The sequence below is a fragment of the Zingiber officinale genome, chromosome 7A (assembly GCF_018446385.1).
Source record: "Zingiber officinale cultivar Zhangliang chromosome 7A, Zo_v1.1, whole genome shotgun sequence".
Classification (NCBI taxonomy): Eukaryota; Viridiplantae; Streptophyta; class Magnoliopsida; order Zingiberales; family Zingiberaceae; genus Zingiber; species Zingiber officinale.
In genome coordinates, this window is record NC_055998.1 from 127,962,248 (window position 1) to 127,986,589 (window position 24,342).

At 42.8% G+C, this 24,342-nt stretch overlaps 1 protein-coding gene across 2 annotated transcripts; it reads left to right on the forward strand.

The window, feature by feature from the left end:
* The first annotated feature begins 229 nt into the window (after positions 1-229).
* Positions 230-11,620, forward strand: LOC122002480 (CSC1-like protein HYP1). Of its 2 annotated transcripts, none has more exons than XM_042557663.1 (10): positions 230-638; positions 781-936; positions 2,654-2,717; positions 2,985-3,194; positions 5,674-5,862; positions 6,912-7,210; positions 8,537-8,813; positions 10,210-10,479; positions 10,700-10,943; positions 11,267-11,620. In XM_042557663.1, exons 1-10 carry the CDS (start codon positions 358-360, stop codon positions 11,299-11,301), a joined length of 2,025 nt encoding a protein of 674 aa, XP_042413597.1. In that variant the 5' UTR covers positions 230-357; the 3' UTR covers positions 11,302-11,620. The 2 variants fall into 2 exon arrangements, with proteins under 2 accessions (XP_042413597.1, XP_042413596.1); XM_042557662.1 differs by having other exon boundaries at positions 232-638; positions 10,700-10,933.
* Positions 11,621-24,342: the final 12,722 nt, after the last annotated feature.

Below are 24,342 nucleotides of genomic sequence, written 5' to 3' on the forward strand. Positions count from 1 at the left end.
GGCTCAAATCTGATACATACTGAAAACTCCTCATCCGAATCGGATATTTTTCAAATTCATTCGGATTAAAATGAGCGATTTTAAAATTTTCCCTATCTATAAATCCTGTGAACCGCGGGACCCACGTAATTGCCGACCCCGATGTTTAATCGCGTCGTAAATGCCACGTTAACAAACTAGGCCTACTCGTGTATAATTCGTACGCCGTTCATTGTCCGCGTCGCATGTTTTTTAAAAACGATTCGGGTCAGTTCTTACTTCTCCGCAAAGGCTTCTCTTCTCTCCTTCCGCAATCGTGCCTTGTGATGAGAGTCGAACGAAAGGGAGAGCGATCGAGATCTGCTACTGAGGATTGATATGATCGTCTCGGCTCTTCTGACGTCGGTGGGGATCAATCTCGGAATCAGCGTCCTCTTCTTCGCCCTCTACTCCGTGCTCCGGAATCAGCCGTGCAACATCAAAATCTACGCCCCTCGACTTGTCGCCGAGGGCCGTGCCCAAGCGCCCGGGCGATTTAGCATTGAAACCTTACTACCTTCCGCCGGTTGGGTTCGTAAGGCATGGCAACCCACCGAGGAAGACCTCTACAATTCGTGCGGCCTCGATGGAGTCGTCTTTGATCGAATCTTCAGTTTCAGGTTCCATTTTTTCTTATCAATCTCTCCTCATATTGCCTCAAAATCTTATTTTGGCACAGATCACTCTGACTAACCCTTAAAAAGTACGTTCTTTTTTGGTCTAGTTGGTTTCGTTTTGATTATGGATTTCAACTTTCTGCAGCTTGAAGGTTTTTTCTCTTGCTGCGATCATAGGAGTATTTGTTCTCCTTCCCGTTAATTACTTGGGGGACCACCTTCGGGATATCGACTTTTCTGATCTTCCCAACAAATCTCTTGATCTGTTCACCATCTCAAATGTAAACGATGGCTCTAATTGGTAACGTCTATTTACACACAATTTTATTGTGCTTTTCTCTTGCTGTATATCTTGCGCACAAATTATTAGTTTAATTTTTTTTGAGGAAAAACTTATATGCTTTCTGAGTATCTGAAGTCTTAATTAATGTCTTGTGATAAGCGGGCATCCAACTAACGTTATCCAGAACAAGAAGGCTTGAGCTTGCTAGTGCCAATAATTACGGAAGTGTATGTTCAAATAAGTCAAGTCAGATCGCGAGGGAGGTCTATAATAGTCCAGTATAGTTCACACGTCCAAACGTGACAAGAATGTTCAACTTTAAACTTTAGATATGAGGGTCTTGTTATAGCTTAGCTCGTAGGCAATTTGTTAACTAATTAATTTAATGTTCTCAAAAATTGGTCATTAAATTCTGGAGCTGGCATGAGTTGGAAGATTTTGTCTTTAGATTTGCAAATCAACTTGCCATCTTATTTCAATTCTGATGCGTTCACAGAAGCACTTGTCTATCTATTTCCTGTAAATTCGTTACAACCTTACCTTGTCATAATGTAATGAAGTTCCCTCATATATTCTAGGGGTATAAAGTTGACGGGATCAGAGAGTCAGGGAATCTACTGAGATCTTCTACCTTGATGGATTGTTTACAATATGAGCTGGATACACTATGGTTACTGATGCTAATAATATCTAGTTGATTATTGATTTGCTGGGAACCTAGAACCAAGGTGCTTGGTGCAAAATCTTGATTGACAAACTGAAAAACTTGCTAAGTAGTTGATCTCACACAGCTTGAATTAAATTCAAAGAATAAATTTCATATATAGAATTTGACGGATCAATATCTCACATGAGTATGGATGTAGGTATCTGACTCATTCTTTGAAAGGTTTTACACATGGGAAATGTAAATGCTGATGTCTGACTTGGTATGTACGCATTCAGTTTAAGCGTCCAAGATAAAGACGTAGGAAAGCACTTTTAGTGTGTGTCCTACCTACCTAACTCTCTGTCTCTCATTCTCATTGTGATTGAATTTTCACAAACATCATTGTTTAGAATAACTTGAAATATTGTTCCATGACGGTTGACGCGAGTGAACATTTGTTTCTGCCCACCGACTATCAAGCAGAACATAGCCAAGACCTACGAAACACCTTGGTGGACAAGCGTGAGTCTTTTGCGAGCATGGGTTGGGATCCCTAGGGCTATATGAATCTTCCATTGTTCTGTGAATCTTAAAAGTTAAGGCAGTAAAGTAGCAGGGTATGCTCACATTTGTTGATGTTTTCAAATGTTGTCCAATAAACCCCCTCTGAATGATCAATTTTATAATATAATGTATGTTATAGATGTTTTGTGCACTTACTTTGATTGGAGCATGTTGCTTGTCTCTATAGGGTGTATAATGTGTCAATGTTTTGGCCCTCTCAGCTAATGTGGAAATTAAATAGTAAACGAGAGTGGCTCTGTCTTATTATTCTATTTTAAACTCAGGTAAATCTTTGATTTTGGTATCATTTAAAGTGACATTTTTACCTGACCAAATCAGTAGTTTTGTTCTTGATGCTTGTTGAAACTGGATTGCCATTCAGAACTTAAGAATTCTTTGGCAGATTCTTCATGGTTATTAATTTGTCTGTCTCTTCCTGGGTGTTTCAATATGAAGGATTATCTATCTTATTCTCATTCTTTGGCGAGGTCATGTTTGTTGAAGTTAAGAATTTATTGGCAGGTTATGGTGTCATTTTTCTGCAGCATACATAATAACAGGTGTCATGTGTTACCTTCTGTATGCTGTAAGTGTTGCTTGTACTGAATTTTTTTCACATGCTATACCCTGCCTATTTGTAGAAGTTTTTTTCCTAGTAATTCTGCTCGCTCTCTCTCTCTCTCTCTCTCTCTCTCTCTCTATATATATATATATATATATATATATATATATTCCTTGAAGGATTGCAGGATTGAACTTTGGTTGGGCAGGTTGTATAATATTTATATATCTACCACTTGGTGAAGAGTAACCCTGATTTACATACTCGTGTGTACTTTGTTGTCTTTTGCAGGAGTATAAATATATATCTGAGAAGAGAATTGCATACTTTAGTTCTTCAAAGCCACAACCACATCATTATACCATTCTTGTTCGTGATGTCCCTTTACATGCTGGGAATTCTATAAATGACACTGTTCGGGCATTTTTTATGGAGTATCATCCATCAGATTGCTTGTCTAATATCGTGGTTTGTCGAACGAGCAAGCTTCAAGGTCTCATAGTAAGGAAAAGAAAAATATGCTACACAATTATACCATGATGAATGAAGACTGTTCAATGTTTCAGTAGCTTGTAATTCTGGAAAATTGACCATTTTTTTTAATATATTTTATAGAACTAGTCCACTTCAAATATAAAATAGTTATTGATCATGTTCACTCAATAGTTAGAGAAGTTAAAAAATTTGATATTTTTGTAGAATTTGGGGAAAATTATTTTATTACATCATGATTGAGATAACCATTACATAAGCTACTAGGCTAAATAACCATATTTTCATGTAATCCTATGTGTAATAAAATAATCCTATGGCTAAATAAGCTACTAGGCTAAATAACACTATTTGGCCGAAACCGTCTGATGGACTTAGAGAGCTCAGAATGACATAGAACGAAGTCCTATGTGTTCGTCTAGTTCTTCTGATTATATATATGCCCTCAAATATCAATTTGACATAATATATTGAGAGCAATTTTTTTTAGCCCCTGAGGCTACGGTGTAAGCGAAAAGGAGCCAAGTTGTCAGACAGACATCCGCAGTTTGATCCTCAACTACGGTGCATTTGGGGCGTGCAATCATGAGATGTTGGGCTTCTAGGCCGCTTTCAAGCGCTTCTTGATTTACCTGACGATTGGTGGGAAATTTGGGCCGGGTCGGTTACCTCAGTTCGGTGTTACCTGGTTCAATATTTTTCATATTTTCATCTAATCCAACATATTAGATTAACTAGAAAAAAGACTAAGGCATGACTATAGTGAAACAAAATATAATATTGGCATGCAGGCTAAACAAAACTTAGGGGAGCACATAGCCAATGATCACTTTGAACTCAAATCCTTCGATCTTAGACCGGCCAACACATCAACAAAGAAAGGATAAAGTGAAACAAGAAGAAAATCTCAAGAACAAATCTCGTGAATAGCTTCTACTTGAAGTGACCCATTCAACAACGCGTAATAAACTGATGTTTAACCCAAAAAACAAAGCCCTCAAAAGTCTTAGAGGATAGATGGATAGCATCGATGACCCTTTGCTAGAAGTAGAAAATGAGAGCATGATACTTCTCTGTTCAGGTCCCCATGGGAATTTGGCTGCAAATATACAATACATAAATAAAAGAAGATAGAGGTCAAGACAAAATCTGCTAAATGAGGAAGAAGAGCGCAGATCAGAAGAGTGGTCTTGACATTGAGGAAGAGGTATGTGTTTTGCGGGAAGATGAGGAAGAGTATGGAATGCTTGGTGGAAAGGACACTGGCTATGATCGAACAGATGGAATAGAGGAAAACATATAGGGACCATTGTAGCCTGGTGGAATGGACAAGCTGAATGTACAGAATGGGGAGGAAGAAAGGAGGCTAAATTGCCCATGGAAGTAAAAGGAGAAAGGGTAAAAAACCTCAATGCACAGTCAAGTAGGTTGCCAAGACATCTTTGATGTTGTAGGTCGTGAGGATGCATGAGGCCTAGTAGGAGAGAAGCAGAGAAGACCATTGTTTCATGTATGTTCACTTTGGTTGATACGACAAGATGTTGAAGAGTGTGCCTTAGAAGGAATGTATATCTCAATGCCAAAATCCTCGGAAGAGAAGTTTGTGAGGGAGGGAGGAAGCTTGCATATCTCAACTAGAAAGATTGCTTGAGGGGGGGAGGGGGTGTCGGTGATGTTGTACATGGGTGAAAGGAAGTGAGATCGGGTGAAAAGGAGAGGGGTGTGGCTTGCGGTGAGAGATTTTTGTGATTTAGTGGCTAGAGATTAGAAATGTGATATGAGGATTGGGAGGCAGTTGTCAAAATCAATGACCTGGGGAATATTGTGAAAGAAATCCTAGAAAAGGGTTGACTTGGCAAGCTTTTATATGTAGGTACATGTTCTAGTACCTTGCTTTTAAGTGAGAATATATTAAAAATCAGCATTTCAAATTAACATATAGATAGCTAAGTTATCCCATAGTATTCTTGGCTATACATGCATATAAGAAATTTCAGTTGGCTATGTTATGTGAATGTTTCTAAATGACAAAGTTGAGTGCATTCATCAGCCTTTAGGTTTAGAATATTGCCAAACCTAGCTTTGGCTTTCATTGCTGCTGTTGAATTACCTTTTTTTTTTCAACCTTTCCTTATGCAGCTTTTGTAAATGTTAGCTTATGATGTCAGCATATGATATTTCTTGACGGCCTCAACTACTGACTTTCTGCTTGTAAAGGGTTCTAGAACTTTGAGAAATGCGCATTAGTAATGTTATGATATTCTGATAAATGCTGAAGCTCATTCATTTGGCTTTGTCTTGAGCAAGAATATGCTAGATTACCTAAGACTGCCAAATCACTGTTCTACTGAATGTGTGAAACTTTGGATACATCTTAGATTCTCCATATGCATCTAGTTTTGATTGTGATCTGCAAGCCTTTTGTTTCATTTGCTTGTCTTTAGCTCTACTACTCTCATTTGAGTATTATGTGAAAATTGTTGTGCAGACTGATGCAGAGAATATCTATAGGAAACTCACCCACCTGAAATCAATTGCCAGTTCCTCAGGAAATCAAAATCGTAGTGGCTTCTTTGGACTGTTTGGAAAACGTGTTGATCTTGTGCATAATTATTCGAAGAAATTGGAAGATATAGAACAGAATGTCAGATTAGTGCAATCAGATTCACGGGGAGAGGTACATCATTTTCTCCTGAATTTCAGTGATCACATATGAAGATTAATCACATCTTTTCCAGCAAGGTTGAAGTTTTTGTATAATCATGTGACAAAGCTAAAACTGAGTGTTACTACACTTTCCATTGCATAATTATCTTTCTATTCGGGTCAATTTGAATAATGCTTTTCATCCAGTTTTCTTAGGATGTTTTAGTTTCATTTCGTAGAGTTTACACTAATTGAGCAAGTTTTACTGTGTACATTAGCCCGTAGATTTCTAATAAACTCTAGGTTTTCTTCAATGATAGAACATCTCATTCTTTCTGGTTGATTAGATGCATGTGTTTCAGGTAGCTAAAGTCAGCTTGAAGTATGGAATATTTTTATTTCAGATAGTTATAACCTATATTTTTGAAAATCTAGCAGGATTAAGAAATTAAATATTTTAAACTATTCATTGAACATTTGTCATAGTTTAATGCTCACTAGCAACCACACAACCCTCCTCCTTTATCCGGACTTGGGACCGGCCATGACTGGTCCATGATGGGCGGAGTTATTTTAAACTATGCATTGATATAATAAAATTTGGGATGGAACTCTAAGTTGGAGATGTTCCATGCAAGCTTTTAAATACCATTCTGGTGCCAGTTTTGACACTCTATTGCACTGGTATTATGGGCAGGATGATGAGCCACTTTTTGCTTTTACCCAACAAATAAAAAAACTTAAGATCATTCTTCAGTCCAGCACTGGCTGACCACTGCCACTAAGCATGTTCTTCATAAGTTGCTTCTAACTAAATCAGGATCCTTACTCTATGTGATAATCCATGCAAAATATTTGCTATCATCAAGTTGAAAATCTGTGTATTCGGGTGAAGCTTCTTTTGTATGCGTCCTTTTGACAAGGGCTCATTGATTTAGCTGACATGCATGTAATGCTTCACTAAAGCCATTTTTACCATTTTCTCACTTTGAAATTTTGTCTTTCTGGTCTTATTAATTGTAGCTTCTTTTCTTGCTTCATGCTGTTTCTTAACTGGATCATTATTAAAATAAAAATTAGGAAGTCCCTGCTGCCTTTGTTTCCTTCAAATCTCGTTATGGCGCAGCTAAGGCTCTTCACATTCAACAATCTGTCAATCCGACTGAATGGGTAACAGAACAAGCTCCTGAGCCTCACGATGTGTATTGGCCCTTTTTCTCTACGTCATTCATGCAAAGATGGATTTCGAAGTTAATCATCCTTGCAGCATCTGTTCTATTAATAATTTTGTTCCTTTTAGTTGTTGGCATTGTTCAAAGTTTAACTTACTTGGAGCAATTGGAGGCTTTGTTTCCATTTTTGGGAAAAATATTGAAAATGTAAGTAGTTCTAGTTACTCATTCTTTTTACTATACTTGTGTTTGTTAAAACTATTATTGAATTTCTGTGGTTGCATATGTTCTTCCCTCTAGTGAGGAAACTTAATGCTGTATCTATATCCATTCTAGCTTCTATACTCCCCTAAACCCCGCCTCCCTAATCACCAACATGCTTACCAAATTCTGTCTTGATAATTTTGTCCATGTCCACAAGCTATCTCCTGTAACATCCTGTGCCTCTAGGTTCATGAAAGTTTCCTTAAATTAATGCTGATATGATATAATACCCAAATTACAAACACATGTATTACTTATGGGTTTGGTCCTAATTAACCAGTGTCAATCCTTAATTCTATGTGGATTCAAGTTAGCATGAGATGCCAATGTTTGGCTTTATTTCTTATTACCACAAGCTTCTTTGATTATATTGAAACCAAGATGACTTGTGATGTTATGCCTTAAAGGAACCTATCCACGTTATTTGAAGGTTAGTCTTAACAAGTCTCCAAAGCCACTAATTACAATTTTTTTTTGACTGAAGCCTGTACAACTGAAAGATACCTTATCCCATTAAAAGATATTGGAGGGACAAGGAATCACTCGACCACATTATTTGTGTTATTCGATCTTGAACTGCTTGTTTAAATCTGGCTTCTTTTAATCTTGTGAGACACTCTGATAGCTTATCTGCGGGTCTTGAAGTCTGGTCTGGACTCAGAAATGATAAAGCTGCTGCTAATTGTGCATTTGTTGTAGACGGCACAAACTATGTAAAGCTTAGATTGTCAGACATGATGTAAATTTGTTTATAAATGTTTTGGCTCATATGATAGATTTTCTTTGTTAAGGTAAAATATCTTTCTTGAATAAGATTTTGTTTTTACAAATTTCCTCGTTAAACTTACAATCAATTTCTGGTTTCCACGGTGACTTTGATCACCATTGTCCAACTGAAGCTGGGGTTATAGGGCTAGTTTTTGTATCCTGTGGTATATGCTGTTCAAATTACTCTATGCATCCTTTGTCGCTCTATAGCCGATCCCACCTAGTGGAGTTGTTATTGTATCCTTTGTTGCTCTATCTTTTCTTGTTACTAGCCGAATGATTGTTAATCAATGGGTGTGGCTATTTAAAATACTCATATGAAGCTTATTTCTCCCAATAAGCATATTAATACCTTTTAGATGGCTATATCATACGATTAAACTGAAAGGGTGTGCTAATCAACTGTTTGCTGTTGCTTTTTTGTCGATTGAGCCATGTTATTGGTTGAAACTCTACTTATTTTCCTGAATAATAATATATGTGGAATTCATATACTTGCAGAACTGTCGTCAGTCAGATTGTAACAGGTTATCTGCCTAGCCTCATCCTTCAGTTGGTGGCAGCTCTTATACCGCCTATCATGAAGCTGTTCTCTGCAATGCAAGGATATATAGCCCTAAGTGAGATTGAGAGAAGTGCATGCAATAAAATGCTTTTGTTCACAATATGGTTCCTCTTTTTCGCAAATGTGCTCACTGGATCAGTTACAAGCCAAATACAGTTATTATTTGATCCAAAAACTATTCCTTTAATACTAGCTGTTTCTGTTCCTGCACAGGTAAAAGCACTATAGTTGTCTTGGAAACATAAATGTTTGAATAAATTTCTAGAATTTCAGGTTAATCTCGATAAGGGTTGGAACAACCATATCTGAAAATTTATTTGGTTTTTATGACAGGAAGGTCAATTACAGATGCTATACTGCTATTTATTTAGTGAGATAACTATTGGTGTAGACAAGTTTAAGATTGAGTTCCTAAACAATTATTTGGGTGTTTTGAAGACAAAAATTCTAGTGTTAGAGCCATATAGAGCATACATTTTTTTTCTTGTAATTGTAGATTTACACCAAGTGTTCACAGTTAATTATAAGTTTCTTTTTGCATTAATACTTGATAAACTTATCACCTCTAGACCCTTGTTGGTTTATGCTATTTGATAATATCATGGTGGCAAAAGGCGAATACGCTCGCCCCCAGCGCCCTTGCCAACCCGTCCCAGGCCAACACGGAGGAGGTAAATCACGGGCGGCCACTAGACCTCATGCGCTATTTGATAATATCATGATAACTGATGCGAGTGTAAATAGATTAAACTATGAAGCTTGAATTCTGGAGATAAATTTTAGAAATTGTTTGTTAGTTAATCAGAACTAATACTAAAATATTGAATGTATAAATGTAGTTCCAATAATGGCAAAAGAAGCAAGAAAATAATTATAATGGTTGGACAATAAATTTCAGTTAGTAAAAGTTCCAGATATCTAGGATATGTTGCTCAAAAAGAATATATTGATGAAGATAATGGATGGTTGAACTGGAGAGAATCTTATGTGTGATCATCACATACTACTAAAAAAGCTGAAATACAAAAATACTATCTAGGTGCAATTAGTTGTGTTTCTAATCATGAATGACTAGTGATAATGTGATATAGCATTATATTTGATCCAAGATAGTTGGCACCAATACAATTTGATGCTGATAACCACCAAGCCTATAGGGCAGTAGCTAAAATCTACAACCGACAAAGCCCTACTATATCCATAGCTACTGGTGAACTGTGTTGGTATAGGGTGGTTCAGGTTAGTATCAACAAGTGACGTCACCAATTAAGATTGAAATTTTGATACGCTGATTAGTTGTGTTTCGCTAAGTATATATTAATGTTTTCTGAACCAAAATCTTTCCTACAACAAGTATTAGTATTTTCCTCCTGTTGTTGTTTGCCTTCCTGTACAACTTGTTGTACTTGAGTGGCTTGCTTGGTACCTATTATACAAATAGGCACAACTCATTATCCTCCTACCTGCTTACAATGGGGCTAGTCATAATTTTTCTTTATTAATTTGACGACAGTAATTTAATTTTTGCTAAATGGCAGTTTGGCAGAAGTGTCAGTTAAGAGAATTTGCTTGACATCAAAATTTGCTAAGCCATTTGCTTGTTTTTTAGGCTTCATTTTTCATCGCTTATGTGGTAACATCATGGACTAGCTTATCTTGGGCACTCAATCGCACGATCCCCCTTATCAGTGATCTCGTAACAAGACATTTTAGCAAGAGCAAGGATGAGCTTGATATACCATCGATCCCATACCACAGTGAAATACCAAGGATTCTATTATTTGTGCTCCTTGGCCTCACTTACTTCCTTTTAGCTCCAATGATGCTGCCATTTATATTGATCTTCTTCTGCATGGGTTACATTATCTACAGGAATCAGGTGAGTGCATTTTATGCTACATTTTTGTTGTGTTTGCCAGTCTACACCTTGATAGAAACATCTTTATTGCATAGGGATGTTTAGCGAACATTAACTATGATTATTTCTTTTGTACTTGTGATAAGTACCAACATCTATTACTACCTTTGAAATGACTCTGTTTACTGGCTGAGATCAATAAATATTGTAATTGATCTCTGGAATTGGAATTTTCTTGCAGCTATTTGATGTGTATCAACCTAAGTATGACACAGGTGGCAGGTTTTGGCCTGTGGTGCACAACTCGATGATATTCTCTCTTGTGCTTATGCATGTTATCGCATTTGGCATATTTGGGCTTAAGAAGCTACCCCTTGCCTCAGGCTTAATTGTGCCACTTCCGGTGCTTACTTTTCTGTTTAATGACTATTGTCGAAAGCGCTTTCTTCCTGTTTTCAACAATTTCTCTGCCGAGGTATGTTTAGGTATCTCGCGAAATCTATTTCTTTTCTCTAGGTTTGTTCTTTTTTTTTTTCATGTGAGCTATAAATGCTATCGAAGTGGCTATCTTCCATTTCAATTTTCCTCGGGGTTTTGATATTTATTTCCACTGAGTTGTCGCAAAGTACTGAGCCCTGTCTCTTGAAGACAAACTTTTGTGCACCTTTTACTTAATCATGATGGTGTTAATAGATGGATCTTATATTCATATTGGTCAATTTTGTTTTCGCAAAAATTCTTGCTTTTCCTTGTCACTTCTAATAGAACATGTACTGACCGAAATGTATTGGACTCTTGCTGCTTCTAGACTTTGATAAAGAAAGATCGAGAAGATCTGAATGATCCAGCAATGGATGAGTTCTTTGACAAGCTCGTGACTGCATACCGTGATCCAGCATTGATGCCTATTCGACGTTTGAATCTGAATGACGATCATAGTTCTCCCCTACTCTCATGAAAAAGTTCAAGAACTTGATACGATAGCGCATTTCTGGAGACATAGTAGGTTTGGTTAGATATTCAGTTGTATGTTTGTTTGCTAAGGTAGAATGGTGCTTATGTTCCTCATTTGGCAATTGTTGTACTAAGCAATCTTATTGTTCGTCCCATTATGTATAACGACGATGTTCTTATAATAAATAGATTGTTAGTGGTTGTAGTTGCCGGATGTTCTTATAATAAATAGATTGTTAGTGGTTGTAGTTGCCGGTAGTGGTTGAGTTGTGCTGTTGGTCGTCATCGATCTTGGAGGTGTCGATAGGTTGTGCCTATAGGATTAAGTTCACATGGGTGGACTAAATTATTTTTTAATGATTTAGTACATATGTATTAATTTTTTACATTTGATTCCATATTGATGAGCGAAATTAATATATATCCGTTGAATGTAATATAGATATGTTAGGATTTAACTTATGAATCAACGTTTTCGCATTATTTGTGAAGAACATGATTGGCGACGCAGTTTTAGGGTTCTTTGGGCTGAAAAATCGTGATCAGAAATCAGGTTTTTCAATTTTTAATCGATTGGTATTCATTAATCGATTACTATATGAATTCAATCGATTAAGATGTTCAAAATTACAAATAGAGAGCTCCTAAATTGATTGGGCTACTTGATTGATGTTTATCAATTGATTAGCATGAGGGTCAATCGATCGAGATTGCCAGATCGTGACGAAGGTTCTCAAATCGATTAGGCTAATCAATTAGTGTTTACCAATCGATTGGGATTGCTAGATTATGACAAGGTTCTAAATCGATTGGGTTGATCGATTGGTGTTCACTAATCGATTGAGCCAATCAATTACTTGAACCTGATTTGCGAACAAAGAATTTCAAAATTAATTGGGTGATCGATTTCATCAATCATCATGAGGAGCCAATCGATTATAGAATTTGAGGATGCTCACAGAGAGTTTCTGAATCGATCGATTAATTAATTGATGTTTACCAATTGATTGGGCAAACAATTATAGTTCATTAGGTTGTCCACAGAGGGTTTTTGAATCGATTGGCGTTCATCAATCGATTACACCAATCGATTAGAGTAGATGAACTGCAAAGAGTGACCTTCAGAATCGATTAGGGGACTAATTGCTATGTACTAAATGGCAATTGATTAGTGCGCGTGTGAATCGATTTTCATCTATTCTTAATCGATTAAGAAGGGTGTCAATCGATTGATAACTGAATTTAGCTCCATTTTCAACCGATTTTTCCTGTATTGTTTTGCGCTCTTGCTGTTTAGTTGAACTTATACTATCGCCAAAGTGAGAACTATTTGGGAGGCTAGGAGTATTAGCGTAGAGGGATGTATGTCCATGCTAAGGGTGTTTGACCCAACGAAAAGTCATTTTGATGCCGAATATATGTTTAAGGAAGCTCACAAATTAAGTTAAACTTTTAAGTCATGCACATAATGTGTCGGCCCAAAGGAAGGGGTACTATATGGTTGATATACACAATTTTGTTGGGCTGCATGGATTTAGATTTTGTATTTAGGTATGATCACCTTACACCTTTAACTAATGATTCCACTGCGGATAAAAAGATGATATTTGACAAGTGGGAGCGGTCAAATCATGAGTCTGATGATCATGAGGATGTCTATTCCAGAATCACTTAGGGATTCAATAACTAAGAATGAGGATACTAAAACCTTCCTTAAGAAATTAGCAGACCAATTCGCTTTAAACGAAAAGGTTGAGACTACTATATTTCTCATGAAGTTAGTGTCCATGCGGTACAACCTGAAGGGTAACATTAGGGAGTAGATCATGGAGATATCTAACTCGGTTATAAATCTTATGACACTAAAGCTAGATATGTCTGAAAGTGTTCTTGTGAACCTTATCATAATCTCTCTGCCTACACAATTAACTCATTTTAAGATTAGTTATAATACTCAAAAGGAGAAATGGACACTAAATGAGCTTATAGCTCAGTGTCTATATGTATCCACATCTCAGTATTCGAACAAGAAGAAGAAGAAGGGTAATGATAAGAGTAAAGGTAAACAACTTCCAATGACTGGGACTTCGGGGCATAAGGCGCAAAAGCAACAAGATCTATACCCAACTTGTTTCTTTTATAAAATGAAAGTCATCTGAAGAAGGATTTTCCGAAATACGTCAACTAGTGTATCAAGAAAGGGAATCTCTTCAACTTTGTTAGTTCAAAAGTCAACCTAGTTATTGTACCTAATAACACTTGATGGTTAGATACTTGTACAACTAGTCATATAAGTGTAACTATGCAGGATTGTTTCAGGAGTTGAATGTCAATTGATGCTGAAAGATTCATCTATACGAGAACTGGCAAGAAGAAAAAAGTTGAGGCAATAGGTTTCTTTAGAATTTGTTTAGGAAATAGTGTACTTTTGAATTTAGAAAATACATTTATAATGTTATCTTTTAGACAGAACTTAAACTGACGACCTGGGGTTTACCCCGCCATGCGCCTATGGCCTATGTACCTACATGAACCTCCTTCCATATCCGTGGGGCCGACACTAGGGGGGCCGCTAAGGTAGCGGATCTACCTTTTTTTAGACAGAACTTAATTTTTATTTTATGCTTGGATAAATTCGGATACACTTGTCCATTTGGAAATGAAAAGTTTAGTATTTTTTTAAAAAATTTTATCTTGTGTGGTGGGTTCCTTAATCGACCAACTATATATATTGGATACTGAAACTCATACATATAATCTTGTGATGTATAGTATAAGTGTGAAGCGTGGTGTGACAAATGAGAATTCATCCATATTGTGACATAAGCGTTTAGTACACATCTCTAAACAATGCCTAGAAATGTTAATGTCACTAGGAATGCTCGATTCCCTTGATATGTTAGATTTTGGAATCTTCATTGAGTGTATCAAGAAGAAAATGACTAACAAAAGTAATAAGGGTTCAAGATGGAGTAATGGTGTCTTAAAGCTTATACATACGGATATATGTAGATTGTTCCCTAAAGCTTCTAGAAACAATCAAGCATACTTTATAAGATTTATAGATGACTATTCACGATACGAATACTTGTACCTTTATGAGAAGTTATAATCGCTGGACAGGTTCAAAATCTTCAAAGCTGAAATTGAAAATCAACTTGGTAAGAAGATTAAGGCCGTAAGATCAGACCGTGGTGGTGAATACTATGGTACATCTGATGGATCAGGTAAACAACATCTTAATCTTGCATACATTTTGGGGATGTTGGCCAAATATTTAAGTACTTGGACCAAAGCATTAGGAATACTTGAAAATCAAATTGATGATGCAACAATTCTCCTATGCATCAGTAGTAAGGAGTTTGATGTATGCTCAGGAATATATGTGTCCCGATCTTACATACATTGTGGGTATGTTGGGTAAATATTTGAATAACCTTGAACCAAAGAATTGGAAAGTCGTAAAGAGGGTTATACGATATTTGCAAAGAACAAATGATTATATGCTCACATATCAGAGATCAAGTCATCGGGAGATCATTAGATATTCAGATTCCGATTTTACTGGATACTTAGATAGTAGAAGCTTCACCTCAGGTTATGTCTTCATGATGACAGTGTAAGGAACTAGGATGCTAAACACGCGAAAGCGCAGCAGAAAACATCTAGTCCCTTTCAGAAGATTTTGACACGATTACACGTCCGTGCCTCTAAAGGTATCCACATGAGCAAGCTTCTCGTTTGTCTCACAAACTCACAAAGTGGAGAAAGAAACAACCTTTGGTTGTGCTAGCAACAACAAGGTTGAGTTTCGGCCAAGAGAAGGAGGAAGGTGGAAGAAGAAGACTAAAAGTTTTCATCTAATGAAAATATCATCCATAAATCATATTTATATCCATCTCATGAATACCAAAGGGTTTTTCCCTTTGGTCTTCCAATCCAATGGTTCAAAATTGACCATTCATCTTCCTAGTTGAATTCAAGTTCACCCGATGAGTCTAACTCATTGAACCATCACCCAATGAGTCTAACTCATTGAACCATCACCCAATGAGTCTAACTCATTGAACCATATCAATCCAAATCGGCTTCATAAATTTAATTCGACTTAGACTCAATCCAATAATTAGATCCAATTGAGTCAACTCAATGAGTCTAATTCGGATGAGATTTAATCCAATAATCCATCATATGAACCCATCTCAAAATCAATTTGTTCTTTGTGTGTGATCCAGTAGATTCTCATAACGTTGGCTGAACCTGTCCGAATCGCCAAACCAAAGGACGCTGGGCACGTGGCGCACTCCTAGTCGATGGTGTAGGCCTTCGACTGGTCGTACGAATCTCCGGCGATCCTGCACAGAAGTCGGGCCGGGAAGGGGTTCCCGGCGGCGACCCTCCGACGCTCAAGTCAGGTAAGCGGACAGCAAAAGGTGGCTCCAAAGCTTGTAGAATGCGTACCTCCGGCGAAGTAAGAGGCTCTTTATATAGAGCGGTGAAAGAACTAATGCACGTCCACCGAGGCGCATACGTGTCCGCAGCTCATATCTCGGTATGTACCTGTCAGAGAGCTTACCTGACACCATACTGCTACAGTCCAATCACGTCTTCGATGTGACAACAGAACACCTTGTTGTCAGACTTAGAGTATGGCCTAGCCGTAGGACTTGACGGCTGTCAGAAGATGTTCCTATCCTTCATCCACCGCCCGGCCGGGATATCCGTCCGGACGACTTTAATTCCCTGCGCCGGTCGGCCGGAGCGCCCATTATGTCCTGCCTTCTCTTAGGCCTTCCGCTCGGTCATTATTTACTATTTCATTGAGCGTCGGAACCCCGACCCTTGTCAGGGCGTCTTTCACTATCAGACGTTTACGGGCAGGCCGATCGGCCTGCCCTTTTTTCATGCATCCGGTCGGCTCACCCTTCTTCGACGGACCACCTGGCCCTTTGACCTCCACGTGGCGTTGACCCCTCGTTAGGGGGTCCCGGGCTCTTACCACCGGATCACTTGCCTTCCCCTCGAGTCTAGTCGAAGGAGGCGAAGTCCGACTGACTGAGCAATGATTGCTGCATTGGGCCGCTCGGCCAGTCGTAAGGATGCTCATCCGTTCGGCGGTATCTTGCCCATGCCTTGTGTTTTTCTTGGAATCCATGTCCGATGCTCTCCCCTATTATCCATCACGTGCGCTGCGCACGGTAAGGGGAGCTCATTAAATGCGGCCAATATCCTGCTGAGACGTGGCGATCGTGCGTTTGTCAGCGTATGGCGGTGGCGTCACTTCCGATGGGACAGCCGCCGTTTGAAATGAACGGCTGGATGATGACCTCGTTATCAACGACCTGGATCGGACGGTGGAGGTTGCTCCCGGGCGGCGATATAAAGCCCACGACTCCGTTTCCGCCGCATTGTTGGTTCCTCCTCTTCCGGCGCTCCTCTGCCCGTTTTTTTCTCTGGCGACCTCGCCCCTCAACTCTTCGGCAACCCCAGGCCCCCGTCGATCATCTTTCTTGCTTGTAAGACCCTCTTTCTCGTTCCCAACGTTTTCTTCTTGCTGTTAATCGTTTCCTTCAGTCGGTTTTCCTCCATTCCTTGCTTGAACCTTCCCCTTTTGTCCCGCATCCCTGTCTTTCGATTATGACTAGCACCTCGCAGTCGACCGGCGGTGCTCCGGGTCTTTGGTATTCGACCATGGAAAGTCGTTTTGATGAGGAGGACACGTTGCGTCTCGCTCGGACTTACGACATTCCTTCCGACCACCAAATAGTATTAGCCACACTGGCCGATCGGCCTCATGAACCGCCGATCGGCACAGTTCTTTTTTTCCGAGACCAATTTCTGACCGGACTACGCTTCCCACCCCATGAATTTTTCCTGCAAGTCTGCAATTACTTCCGCATTCCGCTCGGCCAGGTAGTTCCCAACTCTATTAGGCTGCTGAGCGGAGTAATAGTTTTGTTCAAACTGAACGGCATCCCCTTAGACCCAAAAATTTTCCACTACTTCTACTATCCCAAGCAGGCCGAGTGGGGGACTTTTGTTTTTCAATCTAGGATAGGTTTCGTCCTCTTCGACGGCATGCCGAGCTCCAACAAACACTGGAAGGAGCACTTTTTCTATATACGTTTTCCCGAGCGGCCAACTTTTCGTACCAAGTGGCAGACGGCGATGCCAGCGCAGCCGGAGCTCGGCAAATTTAGAGGCGACGCGGCCTACCTTCATGCAGTCGAACGGCTGGTTGGTCAGCATTATCATATTGACAAGCTGCTCCTTCCGGGAGTAATGCACATATTTGGCTTGTCCTCTACCACAGCCGATCTGCCCTGCAGTATGAGTAAGTTCCCTTATCTTCCCGTTTGTTTTGTTCTAACTGATTTATTTTTTGCTTCTGCAGCTGAAGTCATGTGGCGCGCCAAGGCGACTGAGAAGCTCAAGTTGAAAGCCGCTCAAATTGAGGCGGTGACGAACAAAGAAGTCGCCGAGCGGGGCCTTGGCCTAGCTGATCCGACCGGCGATGCAAGTGAGGGGACACAGAATGCCCCTGAAGCCGTAGCAGCTACTGCCTCCCTCGAGGAGGCAGCGGGTGACGCCGAACCTCCTACCCAAGCCGAGGTGGAGGGTCGTTCGGCCGACGATGTTCCGCTAGTCACTCGGAAGCTCCGCCGACCGGAATCTGCGTCTGCCTCCACTCCACTTGATGAGCCACCGCCCGAGCGAGGCGCGGATGCTCCAATGTTGTCCGGGACGATTTCCCTCGAGAGTACTCCGACCCCACATGGCTCTCCGAGGGCCAGCTCTGAGGTGCCGCCATCCAGCCCTTCTAGAACTCTGCGCCGTATCAGGCGTTTGGGCGACCTTCCCTCCTCATCCACCGGTAAGGCCGATGCCTCTCAGAGCGAGCCGAGCGGCTCGAATTTAATTAAGACCGTTCTGCGCCTCCCCTCAGAGAAATACATGGCCGCTACTGATCGGCCAGTGGTCGCCGAGCAGCAGATCACCTTGACGGGCCACCTTGCAAAAGCTTGGGAGGACGCTCGGCGTCGCATAAAAGAGATGACTCCTGGGCAGCTCGGCGACAGCAACCTCCAACAGGCCACCGGGGTATGCTCTTCTTCTTTATTCGTGTAGTTGAATTAAGTTTTTAACCTATTCACCTTTGCTCGTAGAACTGGGTAGAGCAGATTGCCATTAGCAATCGGTTGGCCGAGCTGGAGGACGAACTGAGAAAACTTAAAGCCGCTGGGGACAACCAACAATCGACGACCGCTCTGGAGAAGGCCAAAAAATCACTGGAAGCCGAACGGAAAAGGGCTTCCGATCTGGCGAGCAAGGTCGTTCGGCTTGAGGCGATGATCAAGCAACGAGATAAGGAGATCAAGACGGCGACCACCCGGAAGCTCCAAGCCATCGAGGATATGGACCGGATGAAAGTGGAGATCCGAGGGCTGGAGCAACGCATCAAGGATCTGGATGCTCTGCTGGCTACCGAGAAGGATAGCCGCTCGGCCGATCTCCAAAGATTTGATGGAGACTTGAAGGATCTCCAAGCCGCCAGTGACGAGGCCCACGCCGCGCTCAAAGAATATCAAGAGGGGGAGTCGGCTCGCTCCGACGAGGTGAGGAAGGCATTCGTCCGCTCGGATGCCTTTGGGGAGAAATTTACTGACAAGATCTCCCTCACCTTTGAAGAGGCGATCAAAGCGGCTGTGGATCACTTAAAGGCCAAAGGCCACCTGCCCGCCGAGCTGACCATCCCTCCCGAGGACCTCGCGACTGTGATGGGCGCCATCCCTGATGCTCTTTTTGATTTCGACGCATGAGGAGTGTTTCTTCTGTGTATGAACTTTTTTGTATTCTAGCCGTTCGGCCCAACTTGTTTGGTTCACCTAGTATGAATAGATAATCTTTTCTATTCCTTCAACTTCTGTTTGGCAAGAAATTTTTCTCTCATCACGACTGAAGTGTTCTTTAAAATCCTTCCGCTCGGCACCACGCTCTACCAGACAAGTCGATTGTTTTTAATGTCTTTTATCATGCGACTGATCAGCCGCTCGGCGCTCTAACGAAGCCGCTCGGCGTTTACATGCTAATATCTTTTAACTTCTACTGACCAACTTTTGCTCTGTGCTTTACCCCCAAAGGGGTTTTCCGTACACATTTGATAAGCGAGCCGCTCAGCCGTACATTGGTCTTGACGACCAGGCTGTCGTTGATCGTATCATGTGAATGGCTATCCGCTCGGACGTTTATAGACACCGGCTCGTCTCTCGATATTTAACGTCGGAGCTCGACGGCCTTCCGCTCGGACGTTTATAGACGCTGGCTCGTCTCTCGATATTTAATGTCGGAGCTCGACGGCCTTCCGCTCGGACGTTTATAGACGCCGGCTCGTCTCTCGATATTTAACGCGTCGAGCTCGGCGACCTTCCGCCGGGCGTTTATAGACGCGGCTCGTCTCGATATTGCGTCGAGCTCGACGGCCTTCCGCCGGACGTTTATAGACGCCGCTCGTCTCTCGATTTAACGTCGGGGCTCGGCGGTCTTCCGCTCGGGCGTTTATAGACGCCGGCTCGTCTCGATATTTAACGTCCGGAGCTCGGCGGTCTTCCGCTTCGGGACGTTTATAGACGCGGCTCGCTCTCGATATTTAACGCGTCGGAGCTCGACGGTCTTCCGCTTCGGCGGTTTATAGACGCCGCTCGTCTCTCGATATTTAACGTCGGAGCTCGATGGCCTTCCGCTCGGGGTTTATAGACGCCGGCTCGTGTCTCGATATTTAACGCGAGCTCGGCGGCCTTCCGCCGGACGCGTTTTGACGCCGGCTCGTCTCGATATTTAACGCCGGAGCTCGGCGGTCTTCGCTCGGACGTTTATAGACGCCGGCTCGTCTCTCGATATTTAACGTCGGAGCTCGACGGTGTTCCGTTCGGACGTTTATAGACGCCGGCTCGTCTCTCGATATTTAACGTCGGAGCTCGACGGTCTTCCGCTCGGACGTTTATAGACGCCGGCTCGTCTCTCGATATTTAACGTCGGAGCTCGACGGTCTTCCGCTCGGACGTTTATAGACGCCAGCTCGTCTCTCGATATTTAACGTCGGAGCTCGACGGTCTTCAAGGTTAATTTTGATGCTGCCGATCGGCGAATCCATTGGCCATCCTTTGCATTAATTTTGCTTCCTGCATTACAAGGACATGGGCGACTAACATATACAAAAATGATTTACATTCATGCACCTTTCACCCCGCTCGATAAGGCTGGAGATGATTTGCACTCCACGATCGATCCAGCTGCCGCCCGTCTTCATCCTCCAAATAATATGCTCCCGATCGGAGCTTCTCAATAACCTTGAAGGGGCCCGCCCAGGGAGCTTCTAACTTGTCGACATCGCCGACCGGCTTGACTTTCTTCCAGACAAGATTGCCGACCTGGAATGATCTGGGGATTACACGGAGGTTGTAATTTTGCTTCATCCGCTGCCGGTATGCCATCAGCCGAACGGACGCCTTGGCTCGCTCCTCGTCGACCAAATCCAGCTCCATGTTTCTCCGTTCGGCGTTGCCATCATCATAACTCTGAATCCGGACGGACTCGACGCCGACTTCAACCGGAATAACTGCTTCGCCACCATACACCAAATGGAATGGTGTGACGCCCGTCCCTTCCTTCGGAGTCGTCCGGATGGCCCACAAGACGACCGACACTTCATCCGGCCAACTTCCTCCCAAATGGTCGAGCCGAGCGCGCAGAATACGAAGAATTTCCCGATTGGCTACTTCGGCTTGACCGTTGCTTTGGGGATAAGCCACGGACGTGAAGTGTTGCTCGATGCCGTAGCTCTTGCACCAATCCTCCAGCACCTTCCCTGTGAATTGTCGTCCGTTGTCGGAAATCAGTCGGCGAGGGATGCCGAACCGACAAATGATGTGTTGCCATATGAACTTTTTGACCATTTGTTCGGTGATCCTGGCTAGCGGCTCAGCCTCCACCCATTTGGAGAAATAATCTACCGCCACTAGTAGAAATTTCCGCTGTCCGGTCGCCATAGGAAATGGACCAACGATATCCATTCCCCACTGGTCGAACGGACACGAGACTGTAGATGCCTTCATTTCCTCTGCCGGTCGGTGGTTGAAGTTATGGTACTTCTGACATGAAAGGCACGTTGACACGGTCCGAGCGGCGTCCGCTTGTAAAGTCGGCCAAAAGTACCCGGCCAGGAGGATCTTCTTGGCCAACGATCGTCCGCCCGGATGTCCTCCGCACGATCCCTGATGTACCTCTTGGAGGATGTAAGCCGAGTCTTCCGAGCTCACGCATTTCAACAGCGGGCGTGAGAAAGCCTTTTTGTAAAGCTGATCACCGATGAGTGTGAACCGACCGGCTCTTCTCCTTAGCAGCTGGGCTTCATTCCGGTCGGACGGTGTGGCTCCCGATCGGAGGAACTCTATGATGGGTGTCCGCCAGTCGCTTGGAAATGTGAGGCCTTCCATCCGGTCGACGTGCGCCACCAACAGTACTTTTTCAATTGATTGCTGAATGGCGACCGACGTTATTGAGCTCGCGAGTTTGGCTAACTCATCGGCTGCTTGATTTTCTGCTCTGGGTATCTTCTGGATAATAACTTCTCTAAAGTCAGCTTTGAGCTTCTCGAAGGCTTCAGCGTAGAGCTTGAGCCGAGCACTATTGATTTCGAAGGTACCAGAGAGCTGCTGAGCGGCCAACTGCGAATCCGAGTGAAGCGTTACCCGACCGGCTCCCACATGCCGAGCTGCCTGCAAGCCGGCTATGAGGGCCTCATACTCTGCTTCATTGTTGGTAGCTTTATAATCCAGCCGGACGGATAAGTGCATCTTCTCTTCTTGAGGGGAGAGTAACAATATTCCAATCCCGCTTCCGAGCCGAGTGGACGACCCATCCACATATATTCTCCACATAGCTTCCGGCTCTGGCCTTTGCACCTCAGTCACAAAATCGGCCAAGGATTGCGCTTTGATCGCCGAGCGGGGCTGGTATTGGATATCAAATTCACTTAACTCCGTCGTCCATTTGATGAGCCGTCCGGATGCCTCTGGGTTTAGCAATACGCGCCCGAGCGGACTATTGGTTTTGACAATGATGGTATGCGCCAGAAAATATGGACGAAGGCGCCGAGCGGCGAGGACCAGAGCGAAGGCTAGCTTTTCGAGCCCAGTGTAGCGAGATTCAGCATCTTTTAAAATGTGACTGAGGAAATACACAGGCTCTTCTCCACTCGCCCTCACTAAAGCCGAGCCGATTGCATGCTCGGTTGAAGACAAGTACATGTACAGTGGCTCGCCCGCAGTCGGCTTGGCCAATACCGGGAGAGAGTTCAGGTATGCCTTTAAATCTTCGAACGCCCGGTCGCATTCTTCGTCCCAGTGAAATTTTGTAGCCTTGCGCAAGATCTTGAAAAACGGGAGGCTCTGGTCGGCGGTTTTAGAGATGAACCTGGACAGAGCGGTGATTCGACCGGTCAAACGCTGCACTTCCCTTGTATTTCTTGGAGGCGGCATATCTTGTAGAGCTTTCACCTTGCTGGGATTTGCTTTGATTCCCCGCTCGGTCACTATGTACCCCAGAAAGCGCCCTCCTTTTGCTCCGAACAGGCACTTCTGGGGATTTAGCTTGACTCCATATTTGCGCAGCGTTCGGAAGGTTTCCTCCATGTCTTTGAAGAGATCGGCCGCTCGGACGGACTTTATGAGAATGTCGTCCACATAAACTTCTAGATTCCGCCCGATCTGCTCTCTGAATACTTTATTCATCAGGCGCTGATATGTGGCCCCCGCATTCTTCAATCCGAACGGCATCACATTATAGCAATAAGTGTCGTCGGCCGTCACGAAGCTGACTTTTTCCTGATCTTCTCGGGCGAGCGGCACTTGGTGATAGCCCTGGTAGGCGTCGAGCATACAAATTAATTCGCAGTCGGCCGTAGAGTCCACCAGCTGATCTATCCGGGGCAGAGGATAAAAATCTTTCGGGCAAGCTTTGTTGAGATCCCGAAAATCTATACACACTCTCCACTTGTTACCTGGCTTGGAGACTAATACTACGTTAGCCAACCAGCTCGGGAACTGCACCTCGCGTATATGGCCGACCTCCAGAAGTTTTTCCACCTCCGCTCGGATGATGGAATTCTGCTCGGCGCTGAAGTCCATTTTTCTTTGCTTTGCCGGCCGAGCGTCCGGTCGGACATGCAACTCGTGCTGCGCTATGCTCGGCAAAATTCCGGGCAGCTCATGTGTCGACCAAACGAAGACATCATGATTTCTTCGGAGGCATTGGATCAGTTCTTCTTTCTGTTTCTCCTCCAGATCGGACGCTATAAAGGTTGTGGCCTCCGATCGGGTTGGGTGAATCTGCACTTCCTCTTTTTCTTCATAAATTAAAGAGGGTGGCTTTTCGGTGATGGCGTTTACCTTGATCCGGGGCGCCTTCCGAGCGGAATTGGCCTCTGCTCGGACCATCTCGATGTAGCATCGCCGAGCTGCTAGTTGATCTCCCCGTACTTCTCCCACTTTTTCCTCCACGGGGAACTTGATCTTCTGGTGGAAGGTTGAAACGACCGCTCGGAATTCGCTGAGAGCCGGTCGTCCCAAAATGACATTGTAGGAAGAGGGAGAGTCGACTACCACGAAGTTTGTTGTTCTTGTCCTCCTGAGCGGCTCTTCTCCCAGCGAGGTAGCCAGTCGAATCTGCCCGACCGGCTGAACTTCATTACCCGTAAACCCGTAGAGCGGGGTTGTCATGGGCAACAGCTCGGCTCGATCAATTTGCAGCTGATCGAACGCCTTCTTGAATATGATGTTGACTGAGTTCCCTGTGTCAACAAATACGCGGTGAATAGTGTAATTGGCTATTACCGCTTTGATGAGCAGAGCATCGTCGTGGGGTACTTCAACT